This window comes from Xenopus laevis, chromosome 9_10S, assembly GCF_017654675.1.
Source record: "Xenopus laevis strain J_2021 chromosome 9_10S, Xenopus_laevis_v10.1, whole genome shotgun sequence".
Classification (NCBI taxonomy): domain Eukaryota; kingdom Metazoa; phylum Chordata; class Amphibia; order Anura; family Pipidae; genus Xenopus; species Xenopus laevis.
In genome coordinates, this window is record NC_054388.1 from 117215226 (window position 1) to 117230502 (window position 15277).

At 45.0% G+C, this 15277-nt stretch overlaps 1 protein-coding gene across 1 annotated transcript; it reads right to left on the reverse strand.

Annotated features, from left to right (window-relative positions):
• Positions 1-421: 421 nt before the first annotated feature.
• Positions 422-15028, reverse strand: fbxl16.S (F-box and leucine-rich repeat protein 16 S homeolog). The gene is made up of 6 exons (XM_018240659.2): positions 14542-15028; positions 7213-7905; positions 6284-6792; positions 3299-3383; positions 2524-2587; positions 422-2110 (listed from the first exon to the last, which is right to left on the reverse strand). The coding sequence occupies exons 2-6, from the start codon at positions 7891-7893 to the stop codon at positions 1962-1964; spliced, it is 1488 nt and encodes a 495-aa protein (XP_018096148.1). The 5' UTR covers positions 7894-7905; positions 14542-15028; the 3' UTR covers positions 422-1961.
• Between the last annotated feature and the right edge of the window lie 249 nt (positions 15029-15277).

Consider the following 15277-nt stretch of genomic DNA (forward strand, 5'->3'; position numbering starts at 1 on the left):
TATATTTGTATTTATACATATGGGAGGAGGTGCCATATTGATTCCCTTAGACAGTACAGTATGAGGGTATAGCTTATTGTGTGCCCAGAACATTCCTTCTCTGTATATTTGTATTTATACATATGGGAGGAGGAGGTGCCATATTGATTCCCTTAGACAGTACAGTATGAGGGTATAGCTTATTGTGTGCCCAGAACATTCCTTCTCTGTATATTTGTATTTATACATATGGGAGGAGGAGGTGCCATATTGATTCCCTTAGACAGTACAGTATGAGGGTGTAACTTGTGTGTTTCTACATTCTATCATGGAGACACTATGCATGATATGTACTTCCATGTTTCATTCCGCAGCTGTCGGCCTAGAAGGCCAGAAATCTCACTAAAATGAGAGAGTCATGGGAAAACACTGGTCACATGGGTCTGGAGGAAAAAATGATATATTTTAATAGATTTAAAGCATTGTGAGAAACAGCACAAGATTGTTTTGTAAACAGTGCTCTCCAAAGCAGGACGTGAACATGGGGCAAATAGAGACTGGGCCAGCCGGTGACATGGAGGATTCTAGTAGAAATGTGCAAGAATAAGGCAAATAGAGGAAAGGAAAACAGAACTTGTATCAAGTATGAAAGGTGATTGGAATGAGGGAATTGGTGGAAAGGATCTCAGGAAGATTAGCAGACAAGTGAAGTCATCAGGGTGGGCTAATGGATTATGTCTGGGGGGGCAGAAGATTCATGTTATCACTATTTGTGCACCTCAGGCAAACTTCTTAGAGAGAAGGTTCAGCTCAAGAAGAAATATTCCTTCCAGGATGAGGAAGGTGAGGGTGATACTGTCCTCCAACTTCTGTTCTCAATTTTAGACAAGCAGGGAGAGAAATGTACAGGCACTAGGGCAAGTTATGAAGCAATGTGAGGGAGACCCCCAGTCCAACACATAAATATATATATATATATATATATACAAAGGCATATCCTCTGCTCAATGTTTGCTCCATGCCCACAATTCCCTGTACTGTCCTTTTTATAGAATTAATGGCTCCAGACTTGATCCACTGACAAATGGAAGATCACTGAGCAGAACTAAGAAAAGAACTGCCGCTGGTTCCTCCACATAGAAGATCTAGAATAACCCTAAGCCTGTGACCCCCCTTACCTTAATCTATTGCAAAAGCCACACTATATTCCATTTGATTCCAGCTGCAAAGCTCTGTGTGCAACAACTCATGGCTAAACCTGGACCAGAAGAGTTTTGTTATTGTAGAAGCCACTGCATCTGCACAAGGGTCCAAGCCAAGTAGAAAGAAGGCTGACAAGGACTGGATGTCAGGTTTATAGTAGATGATGATCCCATAATAATATCAGTAGGTAAACACAACATTGGCTCTTCTCATGGTAAGCCCATGCATCTCATGAAGATAATCCTAGAGTAATACCAACATCAAGTTGTACTGAAGCTTCTTCAGATTGCTGGTGGATCCAGAATATTCTACCTCAGTATTGCCTTTACAGTGTCGCTTGCACTTAATTATCCAGGAATTATTATATGCCGGGCCCAGTAGATCTTCTGTACTCACCTTCCAAAGCACCAAACTCAAATAATTGGACAACCACCATTTGGATAACAGCAGATAAGACTCAACTGCACTTAACCTCATGCCATGTTAACCTTATAGAGGACACTGCTGGGGGTTTGAATGGGAACCAGCTCTACTTTTGAGTTGCAAAACAGTCCACGACAGAGAAGACAAGAAATGAGACGTGGGAAATATACAACCCTTCCTTTAGGACATGGAATGAAGCCTTCACAAACCAGAGTGTGAAATATCTTCCATGATCTTGTTCTCTTTGCATGTTAATAATCAATGGCTGATCTTGATGTCAAAGCCAAAGTCTCCGATCTGATGGTCAGTGTTGTCAATGATTTGGAAAAGACGACTCTAAGAGTGGAGCTGGTATCTTACTCTATCACCACACAACGAGGCAGGTGCTGGGAGAAATACTTGAAGAGCTCTGGAGTTGCCCCAGGGCAGTTGGTTAGCTCCAATTCTTCCAAGTCTTGCAGTTGGACCAGGCCAGAGAGACCTGTAGTAGTGAGCAAGGGACAACCTGCAATGATACACATAATGAACACACGTGCGATTGTTGGCCAACCTGAGCTTTGGAAAATAAACAAAACATAGAACGGAAGTCTGACACGTTTTCATTCAATGGGTTTTTATAGACACTATGTGCTAAGGAGGAGTTTCTAGATGGAAAGATGAGGCTACTCCCATTGGATAACGGACCCTTCCTGCCTGATGTCTGGGGATCAATGTGAGAGAACCAGAGCCGTTCTCAATAAACCATTTCCAGTAACAACACTACAACTTGAAAATCAACTACTGTCTAAATGAATTGTGTAAATCATCCACAGATAATGCTCAGCATTGCCTACACTCTACTATATTGTAACTAGGGACAACAATGCTAAGCTAGAGATTTGGTGGCTTTGGACTTGCCCCAATACACTCTCCACTCACCGGCCAGAGATAAGAGTCGTAAACTTTTCATCGCCAACAAATGCTTTAAGCCGAAATCTTGCACCTGAAATGAAAGAAACATTGTTGGTGTTGCCATCAGAATAAAGCTTGGACAGGGCTAGCAACAGTAATGATGGGTTCCCACCCTGAAACAAGCCAAGTAGCCCCTAGATCAGCAGCACCACCCCGTGGACCCTATATTGCCTTGTCCAATGTGGAGGACCCAAGGCATCCTAGCTAAAGAAGAAAAAGTGGTTGCAGTTCCTGCCCCTCCTCCACCTACTGCAGCCCCTCCTGATGGCCGCCATGTTAATATTCTTATGGGCATTAACGCTTAATATGACCCATTTATGTAAAAGAGATGAATAGGGGCAGGGTCATTTTATAAATGGGCAAAAGGGTCTACCAGGACACAGAGCCCACCACCAGACCTTTCCCATTTGTCTGAAGCATCTCCCTGAGACCCCTCATTTTAATCCATTGGATCCATTTTAATCCCCCATGTCCTAATTATGGTTTATGTGCTGCCATAGCAGAGGGTCCACCAATGGGTTCTTTGCCCTGGAGCAAGTGTCAATTTGAATTGGCCCAAATTAGTGTTACAATTCTGCCACTGGCTGCCCTCTGCTGATTATTCTCCTTATATGATTATTATTTGTCTTGGGGCCCAACAAGTAGGTGGCCAAACTGACCACAACACAAAAGAGTGTGAGCCCAAAAGAGCAGATTTACCCAATCTTCCCGTTGGAGTTAATAAGAAAAAGCTGTGACCCACCTGGCAGCACCAGCGCAGGTAAAGGCTGCGGAGACATGGCATTGTGGACAGGTAACTGAGCCCAGTGTCTGTGATGCGCACACACCTGAGGAAGGAAAGGGACATTATTAGGAAATAAGAGGAGGAGCCTTTTCCTTGATCCTTCCAAATCCCAGTTATGCAAACTTTGCCCATTTCATGGGAAGCCCCATCCCCTAGGTTTTCATTTGGGGCCTTATTTCACTGGGTGCCTGACAGGACTCTGACTGGGGGGCACACGTTTAGGTCCAAGTCCTGAGTGTAGCCGAGTGGTAAAGTTGCCCCCTGGATAATATTTCACTGGCCTAACCAATAAAGTACCAGCCAGGGCTGCCATTACAAGTTTCCAATACATTTCTAATTACCCATCATTCCACCCCCAGTCCATGACCCATCTATGGCCATTCCCCCCCCCAGCCTTCTTCCAACCCTGCCCGACAAATTTCCCCCATCCCCTCCCCTATGTAGAGCTGGAATGTTCCATACGGAATAGAGACATTTCAATGAAGCAGGAATTTAGTAACTTAGTGAATGAAGGGGCTCATTCCAAGATGGTGCACATGGGCCTGTTGGCCAAACAGTGGGACAACCCCCTCCCCCCTCACTAGGTACCAGGGAAAATGATAAACCATATTAATACAACTTGGCCATTAAGGCGACTCCCAAATGATTCTGGGGCATTTCCAGGCTTTTTCTGTACATCAGACAAACAGAAAGACTTGTTTCCATCCTCTGGGAGAGTTAACAAAGCTCATTGTACAAGTGTCATATAAAAACCATAGTGACAGCCAGTGTTTGCTATTGCCCTAATGGGCTATTCTACAATATCACAGAGGAAGAAGGAGACATTCACATTGTACTTGCCCAATGCCCATGTGTTTGGTGCCACCAGTATGTGCCATATGGGTGCGCTCATTGTAGCCTCATACAGCAATGGCTTTTGGCTGCTGGGTCACTGACCCCTATTTGAAAGCTGGGAAGTGGCAGAAAAGGAAAACAAATAATTCAAAAGTTGTAAAACCCTCAGTTGTTATTAAGAAATGCTCTGACTGGAGCTAGAGTACCTTTTAACAAGCTCACTAGCACCCTAATATAAGCGACTCCCCAAGCTCTTATTGCAATAAAAGGACATGGACAGGCACTGAACAGAACCTACTGACAAGCACTGCTGTGACCCAGTGATGGAGACATAGTCCAATGAAAGGGGTGGGACCTACTGGCAGGGCTGTGATAACGACCTAAGGCTGTAAGCTCACTGGGACAGGGACTGATGGGAATGTGATAGGGACCTTAGATTGTAAGCTCACTGGGGCAGGGACTGATGGGAATGTGATAGGGACCTTAGATTGTAAGCTCACTGGGACAGGGACTGATGGGAATATGATAGGGACCTTAGATTGTAAGCTCACTGGGACAGGGACTGATGGGAATGTGATAGGGACCTTAGATTGTAAGCTCACTGGGGCAGGGACTGATGGGAATGTGATAGGGACCTTAGATTGTAAGCTCACTGGGGCAGGGACTGATGGGAATGTGATAGGGACCTTAGATTGTAAGCTCACTGGGGCAGGGACTGATGTGAATGTGATAGGGACCTTAGATTGTAAGCTCACTGGGACAGGGACTGATGGGAATGTGATAGGGACCTTAGATTGTAAGCTCACTGGGGCAGGGACTGATGGGAATGTGATAGGGACCTTAGATTGTAAGCTCACTGGGACAGGGACTGATGGGAATATGATAGGGACCTTAGATTGTAAGCTCACTGGGACAGGGACTGATGGGAATGTGATAGGGACCTTAGATTGTAAGCTCACTGGGGCAGGGACTGATGGGAATGTGATAGGGACCTTAGATTGTAAGCTCACTGGGGCAGGGACTGATGGGAATGTGATAGGGACCTTAGATTGTAAGCTCACTGGGGCAGGGACTGATGTGAATGTGATAGGGACCTTAGATTGTAAGCTCACTGGGACAGGGACTGATGGGAATGTGATAGGGACCTTAGATTGTAAGCTCACTGGGGCAGGGACTGATGGGAATGTGATAGGGACCTTAGATTGTAAGCTCACTGGGACAGGGACTGATGGGAATGTGATAGGGACCTTAGATTGTAAGCTCACTGGGGCAGGGACTGATGGGAATGTGATAGGGATCTTAGATTGTAAGCTCACTGGGATAGGGACTGATGTGATTGTGATAGTGACCTTAGATTGTAAACTCACTGGGGCAGGGACTGATGGGAATGTGATAGGAACCTTAGATTGTAAACTCACTGGGGCAGGGACTGATGGGAATGTGATAGGAACCTTAGATTGTAAGCTCACTGGGACAGGGACTGATGGGAATGTGATAGGGACCTTAGATTGTAAACTCACTGGGGCAGGGACTGATGTGAATGTGATAGGGATCTTAGATTGTAAGCTCACTGGGGCAGGGACTGATGGGAATGTGATAGGGACCATAGATTGTAAGCTCATTGGGGCAGGGACTGGTGGGAATGTGATAAGGACCTTAGATTGTAAGCTCACTGGGACAGAGACTGATGGGAATGTGATAGGGCTAGATTGTTAGCTCACTGGGACAGAGACTGATGGGAATGTGATAGGGCTAGATTGTTAGCTCACTGGGGCAGGGACTGATGGAAATGATGTACAAGGGGTTATGCAATATAAGGTGCAATGTTTGTTACAGTTCTTATCACCTATAGCAACCTATCAGCAGGTAGCATCTCCTGATCACCTGTACAAATACATTGGTTGCTATGGGTTTGTGTACCAGGCAAACAATGTGCCTTGTATTACATATGGGGAGAGTCTCTATAAAGTGCTGCTGAATATGTCGGCACAATAAAATCAAGGATAACAGTAACAATAATAGGCTACTGGCCAAGGTGTGACCTAGTCACATTGGGGTGATGGCGTGTGTATCCCTTTGGCCTTAGCCTGTTGCTCCTGGATCACCCACCTGTCCAAAACCAGCTCCTCCAGCTTGTGCAGGTCACAAGCGATATACTCCAAGGCCGTGTCTGTTAGTCGTGGGCACCATGACAGGTCCAAGCCCCGAAGCCTTCTCAGGTTCTCCGCTACTAACTCCACCCCATCGTCTGTCACCTTGGAGCAGCCAGAGAGGCTGAGCACGGTCAGGTTAGGTAGACTGTGGACCACATTGACCACCCCATGGTTGGTGATCTCCCAGCAGGAGTGCAGGCGCAGTGTGTGTGTGGCTCGGCCTTGCTTGCCAGTAAAATATGCCAGAGCCGTGTCCGTTACATGATAGGCTTGGAGATTCAGCTCACCCAAATTGGGCAGGAGTTGGGAGATGGCTGCCACCGCATCATCAGCCACATTGATACAGTCGCTGACACTTAGAGACGTAATGCGTCCGTGTAAGCTTGACCATAAGCCAGCCTCAGTGAAGTCATTGCAGCCCGACAGCTCCAGACGTACTACTCCCTGCATCTGCTCCAGCATCACCTGGGGAACAAAGAGAGGAACCGGCCAATTAGAGAAAAGTTTAGCCTGAAGCCCATTGGATGCTGCTGCTGAGAGTTTTGCTAACAGGTTGGACACTCAGATCAACCACTAAATGTGCATTGTGATGTGCGCCCTTTAAATCTCATGTTATTGGGGTGTAAATAAAGGTCAGGGGTGGGCTCTAGTGTTCTATCTGCTCTGAGCTGTGCCCAGTAGTATTTGCACCCAAGGTAATAAATAATAGTACCCTCCGCTCAACATTCCCTCGCCCACCTATGCCACATGCCAACCACTGCTTGATATTCTCTCGTTTAGGCTCTGCAAAGGGGTCTATGTGTGTGACGACACCATCAGGTCACTGTATAATGGTTGGGGTTCCATACTTATATCTGAATGATTAAAGGACACATTAAGCCTCACCTCCAGTCCAGCATCAGTGATTGTCGACCTCTTCAGGCTCACATATTTGACTCCCTTTTTGGAAAGCGGGTAGTTATCAATAAACTCACAGATATCCAGATCCGACACCCCAACCAGACAGAAAGACTCAAATCCACGCACCGCAAAGCCCTGCAGGTTAGTAAAAACCTTGTCGCCTGAGGCCGACACATTGTATAGTTCCTTGGCATGCAACACTGGGGTCAGGTTTAGCCAGAACCTGGGCTGGTACAGAACTCGCCTCCATGTCTTGCACACCTGAGCCAAAACGCACTTCTCACAGGCAGAAAAGTAACAGAAAAGACGGGTCAGAATCTTCTCATCCAGGGCAAGGTGCCAGTTCATGTCAGGACTTGGCCCTCTGTCTGCTGGGGGGCCACATGGCAGGGGAACGTTCTCCTCTCCAGGACTCAGACCCAGAGGGATAGTGTGTGTGGGAGGCAAGATGGGCAGGGTGGGAGGACTGATATGCTCGGCATGCTTGGGGAAGGCTTGGCTGAGGATGGTGGGTACAGTAGGGGGCTGGTACAGGCGCTTCTTCACTGCTGGAGTCCCTTTGGTAATACTGGCAGAGCCCAGGCCATTGGTGGGAGCAGGAATCTTCACCAGCCCATTACATGGTAGACATTGGGTTTTGGTGTCTCCGTTGCTTGTGTTAGACATGGTTCTAACGTTCTGGAAAGAAGAACAAAGTCTCTTTGATACAAAGTAGAAACATTGAGTGTGGCTCCAGGTACCACAGTGATATACTATTGGCCATACCTGTGTCTTATTTAAACAACAGATTTTGTACTGAGCCCCCGGCAGTCACACAGTCTGGTACTCCTATACTTACACCTTGGAGTAACCCTACTCACTATTGACAATCCTATATTGTTTAGAGTAAGATTTTGAAAAAGGCTTTTCTCCATTAATGAAAATGTGATTCCTGTTTATGAAAATTGAGACAAAAAATCTATTTCCTGCAGTTAAAGGTTTTATTATATATTATTATTATTAATAATAACAATAAAAGTCATTTCCACGACAATCCATCTCTCCCCCCCCCCACACACTAGAACTCACCCCCAGCACCACAATTCTATCTATTGGCCCAAAGTATTCTTGACAAGAAACTGGATTTACCTTAAACAAGAGGTGGCCATTCTGCTAATACACTGTCCCGCTGCGTCCCCTAATTTTACTATAGAGGTACCAATTATAGATGCAAGAAAACTCACCAATGAGAACTGGACTGATATCATTATAAATGCAAGAGAAGTGACCAATGAGAATGCTGATTCCCAGCACTATGTCAGCCATCTTGCTCTTATCTTACACACACACATTATTTTATTTATTTCATTATATGACACTGGAATGAGACATGGGGATAAAGGACAGACTTGTTCAGTGAAACTGGGCTTAATGTTTCCAACTCCAGTTGCAGAACAAACAACATGGAGCCACATTTACTCACATCAGCTGCGATTCTTATTGGAGGATTATTTTGTATTTTAATTCCTGGGCCCTGGAGAGCTGGGAAGTTTTATTGAGCGATATAGCTTTAAGAATAAAACCCTTATGTTACAGAACTACAGCTCCCAGCATGCCTTAACCTTAATAATATGTTCCATAGTATAGGAGAAGTAAATGAACGAGTAGAGGAGGATTAAATGAGTGAGTACAGGAGGAGTAAATGTGTGAGTAGAGGAGGAGTAAATAAGTGAGTACAGGAGGAGTAAATGAGTGAGTATAGGAGGAAGCAATAAGTGAGAATCAGATCAGTAAAGTAACCAGTTATTTAGTCAGTACTTATTGATGGGAGATAGAGGGTGGGCATAGATGTACCTACATGTGGAATTTGTTCCCAGACTGGCACATCATTTGCCCCATTACAGCCATTCCCCAACCCTCAAATATGTGGAGAGCAGAGCTAATTTAGCCCTTATCTGGCCCCATACACAGGGGGATCCAACAGCCAATGACAGGAGCTTTTTGGGGGAGCAGAGGGTTCCGCTCATTACTGTCACCACTAGTGACCACCCAGCCCGGCTGTGCCCACCATACTTATTGCCAGTTGCTGTGCCACACTCTCCCATACAGGGCTGTGCATCTCGGCAATTGAACAGTCCATGTAGGTGGAGGCATGAAGCACTGCTGGTACTAAAACGAACATTCAGACGGCAGTTCCTAAGGTTGTTGCTTAGCAACACTCTCCATCCATCTCGAAAAGACCAATGCAGTTACCAGTACTGCCGGGGATCATTGAGACATCATTATTGACTATTTCTTTCTAATGGCAGACAACTTTGCTTCAACCACCCACAGACAGAGGGGATCGAGCTGGGCATTTTAGCCATTTCCCTCTCGACACCCTCCCTGCACCTTACAAATGATTAACATATTGCTGCAGCAGCAGGAGTTAGAAAGGGTTAACACATTGCTGCAGCAGCAGGAGTTAGAAAGGGTTAACATATTGCTGTAGCAACAGGAGTTAGAAAGGGTCAACATATTGCTGCAGCAGCAGGAGTTAGAAAGGGTTAACATATTGCTGTAGCAACAGGAGTTAGAACGTGTCAACATATTGATATAGAAGCAGGAGTTAGAAAGGGTTAACATATTGCTGTAGCAGGAGTTAGAAAGGGACAACATATTGCTGTAGCAGCAGGAGTTAGAAAGGGTTAACATTTTGCTTTAGCAGCAGGAGTTAGAAAGGGTCGACATATTTCTGCAGCAACATGAGTTAGAAAAAGTCAACATATTGCTGCAGCAGCAGGAGTTAGAAAGGGTCAACATATTGCTGCAGCAGGAGTTAGAAAGGGTTAACATATTGCTGCAGCAGCAGGAGTTAGAAAGGGTCAACATATTGCTGCAGCAGGAGTTAGAAAGGGTTAACATATTGCCGTAGCAGGAGTTAGAAAGGGTTAACATATTGCTGCAGCAGCAGGAGTTAGAAAGGGTCAACATATTGCTGCAGCAGGAGTTAGAAAGGGTTAACATATTGCCGTAGCAGCAGGAGTTAGAAAGGGTTAACATTTTGCTGCAGCAGGAGTTAGAAAGGGTTAACATATTGCCGTAGCAGCAGGAGTTAGAAAGTTTTAAAATTTTCCTGTAGCAGCAGGAGTTAGAAAGGGTTAAAATTTTGCTGTAGCAGCAGGAGTTAGAAAGGGTCAACATATTGCTGTAGCAGCAGGAGTTAGAAAGGGTTAACATATTGCTGCAGCAGCAGGAGTTAGAAAGGGTCAACATATTGCTGTAGCAGCAGGAGTTAGAAAGGGTTAACATATTGCTGCAGCAGCAGGAGTTTGAAAGGGTCGACATATTGATATAGAAGCAGGAGTTAGAAAGGGTTAACATATTGCTGCAGCAACAGGAGTTAGAACATGTCAACATATTGCTGTAGCAGCAGGAGTTAGAAAGGGTTAACATATTGCTGTAGCAGCAGGAGTTAGAAAGGGTTAACATTTTGCTGTAGCAGCAGGAGTTAGAAAGGGTTAACATATTGCTGTAGCAGCAGGAGTTAGAAAGGGTTAACATTTTGCTTTAGCAGCATGAGTTAAAAAGGGTCAACATATTGCTGTAGCAGCAGGAGTTAGAAAGGGTTAACATTTTGCTTTAGCAGCATGAGTTAGAAAGGGTTAACATATTGCTGTAGCAGCAGGAGTTAGAAAGGGTCGACATATTGCTGTATCAGCAGGAGTTGGAAAGCGTTAAAATTTTGCTTTAGCAGGAGTTAGAAAGGGTTAACATTTTGCTGTAGCAGCAGGAGTTAGAAAGTTTTAAAAATTTTCCTGTAGCAGCAGGAGTTAGAAAGGGTTAAAATTTTGCTGTAGCAGCAGGAGTTAGAAAGGGTCAACATATTGCTGTAGCAGCAGGAGTTAGAAAGGGTTAAAATTTTGCTGCAGCAGCATGAGTTAGAAAGGGTCAACATATTGCTGTTGCAGCAGGAGTTAGAAAGGGTCGACATATTGCTGTAGCAGCAGGAGTTAGAAAGGGTTAACATATTGCTGCAGCAGCAGGAGTTAGAAAGGGTCGACATATTGCTGCAGCAGCAGGAGTTAGAAAGGGTTAACATTTTGCTGCAGCAGGAGTTAGAAAAGGTCAACATATTGCTGTAGCAGCAGGAGTTAGAAAGGGTTAACATTTTGCTGCAGCAGGAGTTAGAAAGGGTCAACATATTGCTGCAGCAGCAGGAGTTAGAAAGGGTCAACATATTGCTGCAGCAGCAGGAGTTAGAAAGGGTTAAAATTTTGCTGTAGCAGCAGGAGTTAGAAAGGGTTAAAATTTTGCTGTAGCAGCAGGAGTTAGAACGTGTCAACATATTGATATAGAAGCAGGAGTTAGAAAGGGTTAACATATTGCTGCAGCAGCATGAGTTAGAAAGGGTTAACATATTGCTGTAGCAAGAGGAGTTAGAAAGGGTCAACATATTGCTGTAGCAGCAGGAGTTAGAAAGGGTTAACATATTGCTGTAGCAGCAGGAGTTAGAAAGGGTCGACATATTACTGTAGCAGCAGGAGTTGGAAAGGGTTAAAATTTTGCTATAGCAGTAGGAGTTAGAAAGGGTCAACATATTGATATAGCAGCAGAAGTTAGAAAGGGTCAACATATTACTGTAGCAGCAGGAGTTGGAAAGGGTTAAAATTTTGCTTTAGCAGGAGTTAGAAAGGGTTAACATTTTGCTGTAGCAGCAGGAGTTAGAAAGGGTTAACATATTGCTGCAGCAGCAGGAGTTAGAAAGGGTCAACATATTGCTGCAGCAGCAGGAGTTAGAAAGGGTTAACATTTTGCTTTAGCAGCATGAGTTAGAAAGGGTTAACATATTGCTGTAGCAGCAGGAGTTAGAAAGGGTCAACATATTGATATAGCAGCAGAAGTTAGAAAGGGTCAACATATTTCTGTAGCAGCAGGAGTTGGAAAGGGTTAAAATTTTGCTTTAGCAGGAGTTAGAAAGGGTTAACATTTTGCTGTAGCAGCAGGAGTTAGAAAGGGTTAACATATTGCTGCAGCAGCAGGAGTTAGAAAGTTTCAACATATTGCTGCAGCAGCAGGAGTTAGAAAGGGTTAACATTTTGCTGCAGCAGGAGTTAGAAAGGGTCAACATATTGCTGCAGCAGCAGGAGTTAGAAAGGGTTAACATATTGCTGCAGCAGCAGGAGTTAGAAAGGGTCAACATATTGCCGTAGCAGCAGGAGTTAGAAAGGGTTAAAATTTTGCTGTAGCAGCAGGAGTTAGAAAGGGTTAAAATTTTGCTGTAGCAGCAGGAGTTAGAAAGGGTTAACATTTTGCTGTAGCAGCAGGAGTTAGAAAGTGTCAACATATTGCTGTAGCAGCAGGAGTCAGATAGGGTTAACATTTTGCTTTAGCAGCATGAGTTAGAAAGGGTTAACATATTGCTGTAGCAGCAGGAGTTAGAAAGTTTCAACATATTGCTGAGGCAGCAGGAGTTAGAAAGGGTTAACATATTGCTGAGGCAGCAGGAGTTAGAAAGGGTTAACATTTTGCTGCAGCAGGAGTTAGAAAGGGTCGACATATTGCTGTAACAGCAGGAGTTAGAAAGGGTTAACATATTGCTGCAGCAGCATGAGTTAGAAAGTGTCAACATATTGCTGCAGCAGCAGGAGTTGGAAAGCCTTAAAATTTTGCTTTAGCAGGAGTTAGAAAGGGTTAACATTTTGCTGTAGCAGCAGGAGTTAGAAAGGGTCAACATATTGATATAGAAGCAGAAGTTAGAAAGGGTCGACATATTGCTGCAGCAGCAGGAGTTGGAAAGGGTTAAAATTTTGCTTTAGCAGGAGTTAGAAAGGGTCAACATATTGCTGAGGCAGAAGGAGTTAGAAAGGGTTAACATTTTGCTGCAGCAGGAGTTAGAAAGGGTCAACATATTGCTGTAGCAGCAGGAGTTAGAAAGTGTCAACATATTGCTGCAGCAGCAGGAGTTAGAAAGGGTTAACATATTGCTGCAGCAGCAGGAGTTAGAAAGGGTCAACATATTGCTGTAGCAGCAGGAGTTAGAAAGGGTTAACATATTGCTGCAGCAGCAGGAGTTAGAAAGGGTTAACTAACATATTGCTGCAGCAGCAGGAGTTAGATAGGGTTAACATATTGCTGCAGCAGCAGGAGTTAGATAGGGTTAACATTTTGCTTTAGCAGCAGGAGTTAGAAAGGGTTAACATATTGCTATAGCAGCAGGAGTTAGATAGGGTTAACATTTTGCTGTAGCAGCAGGAGTTAGAAAGGGTTAACATATTGCTATAGCAGCAGGAGTTAGATAGGGTTAACATTTTGCTGCAGCAGCAGGAGTTAGAAAGGGTTAACATTTTGCTGCAGCAGGAGTTAGAAAGGGTCAACATATTGCTGCAGCAGCAGGAGTTAGAAAGGGTTAACATTTTGCTGCTGCAGCAGGAGTTAGAAAGGGTCAACATATTACTGTAGCAGCAGGAGTTAGAAAGGGTTAACATATTGCTGCAGCAGCAGGAGTTAGAAAGGGTTAACATTTTGCTGCAGCAGGAGTTAGAAAGGGTTAACATTTTGCTGCAGCAGCAGGAGTTAGAAAGGGTTAACATTTTGCTGCTGCAGCAGCAGGAGTTAAAAAAGGGTTAACATTTTGCTGCAGCAGCAGGAGTTAGAAAGGGTTAACATTTTGCTGCAGCAGCAGGAGTTAGAAAGGGTTAACATTTTGCTGCAGCAGCAGGAGTTAGAAAGGGTTGGGTACACAGTTTAGATTTAGGCAGATGTAGGGTTAGGGTCAGTGGGGGAGGGTAGGGTATCCATAGCTCCACCCACTAGCCCTAACCCCTACATCTGCCTAAATCTCAGTGGGTCAGTGGGTGGAGCTTTGGGTACCCAGTTGAGGTTTAGGCAGATGAGGGGTTGGAGGGGGGAACAAGGGAACACAATTAAGATTTAGGCAGATGTGGGTTCAGGGTCAGGTGGAGAGTTTTAGGCAGTTTTAAAGTTTGCATCAGTGGTTTAAGTTGGGGTACACTTAAGATACAGCAGATAGTTTTAAGGTCAGTGGGGGTAATTTTGGAGCATAAAGTTGAGATTGGAGGAGTAAATTGGGGTACAAAGCTGATATTTGGACAGATGTAGGATTGGGGTTGGGGAGGGAACTTGGAGTACAGAGCTGAGTTTAATGCAGAGATTGTATTAGGGTGAGTGGTTAAACTTGGGGTGCACAGTTTAGGGTTAGGCAGACATATTGTTACATTCAGACAGGTGCAGTGTTGGGGGTCAGTGGAATAAATTGGGGCACACAGTTGAGATGAAGAAGAGGGACTGACGTTCCACTTGCAATGAATGAAATTGCAGAGATTGATTCCTTACCTGGCGGTCACTTCATGGGAAGCATTGTGGCAGCAGCAGGATCTCCGGCTCCTGGGATGGGAAGATGAAAACACAACAACAGCTGGAAGATTTGGGAAACGTTCCTCGGTGCCTTTATTGGGGCAGAAATAAGGGGGGCATTTATCCATACCCCAAATAACTCATCAGCATAAAACCAGGTCGGGCAGCATTTTGGATCCAGTGTAAGAGCCTGCAGACAACAGGAGAGCAATCCAATGAAAGATCCAGGGTCCCCTCCCTGCGATACAGAATCACTTGCAGGTGCGAAGGATGAAAAATGGAGGAAAGTCAAGGAAAATCAGGCAAAACAGCAGCAGCCTCAGAAATGAAGCAGAACGGACCCTTTCCCAGCAGGAGGCAACGTCACCGAGTCAGAAACAGTGACATCAAACGCACAGAATTGATCTGGATTCTCCACCCTCCCTTACACACACACACAGTCACACACACACAGTCACACACACACTGTCACACACACACACACACACAGGCTGTCACACACACACACACACACACACCGGCTGTGACACACACACTGTCACACACACACACACACACTGTCACACAAACACTGTCACACACACACACACAGGCTGTCACACACACACACACACACACACACACACAGTCACACACACACCGGCTGTGACACACACACTGTCACACACACACACAGGCTGTCACACACACACACAGTCACACACACACACACACA

Bases quoted from the DNA above. Each gene is read 5' to 3' on its own strand.
- fbxl16.S (XM_018240659.2), bottom strand. From the start codon at position 7,893: ATGTCTAACACAAGCAACGGAGACACCAAAACCCAATGTCTACCATGT. The intron at 6,793-7,212 runs GTGAGGCTTAAT...TTTGTTCCCCAG, and splicing joins TCACTGATGCTGGACTGGAG to GTGATGCTGGAGCAGATGCA. The intron at 3,384-6,283 runs GTGGGTGATCCA...TTCCTTCCTCAG, and splicing joins GAGGAGCTGGTTTTGGACAG to GTGTGTGCGCATCACAGACA.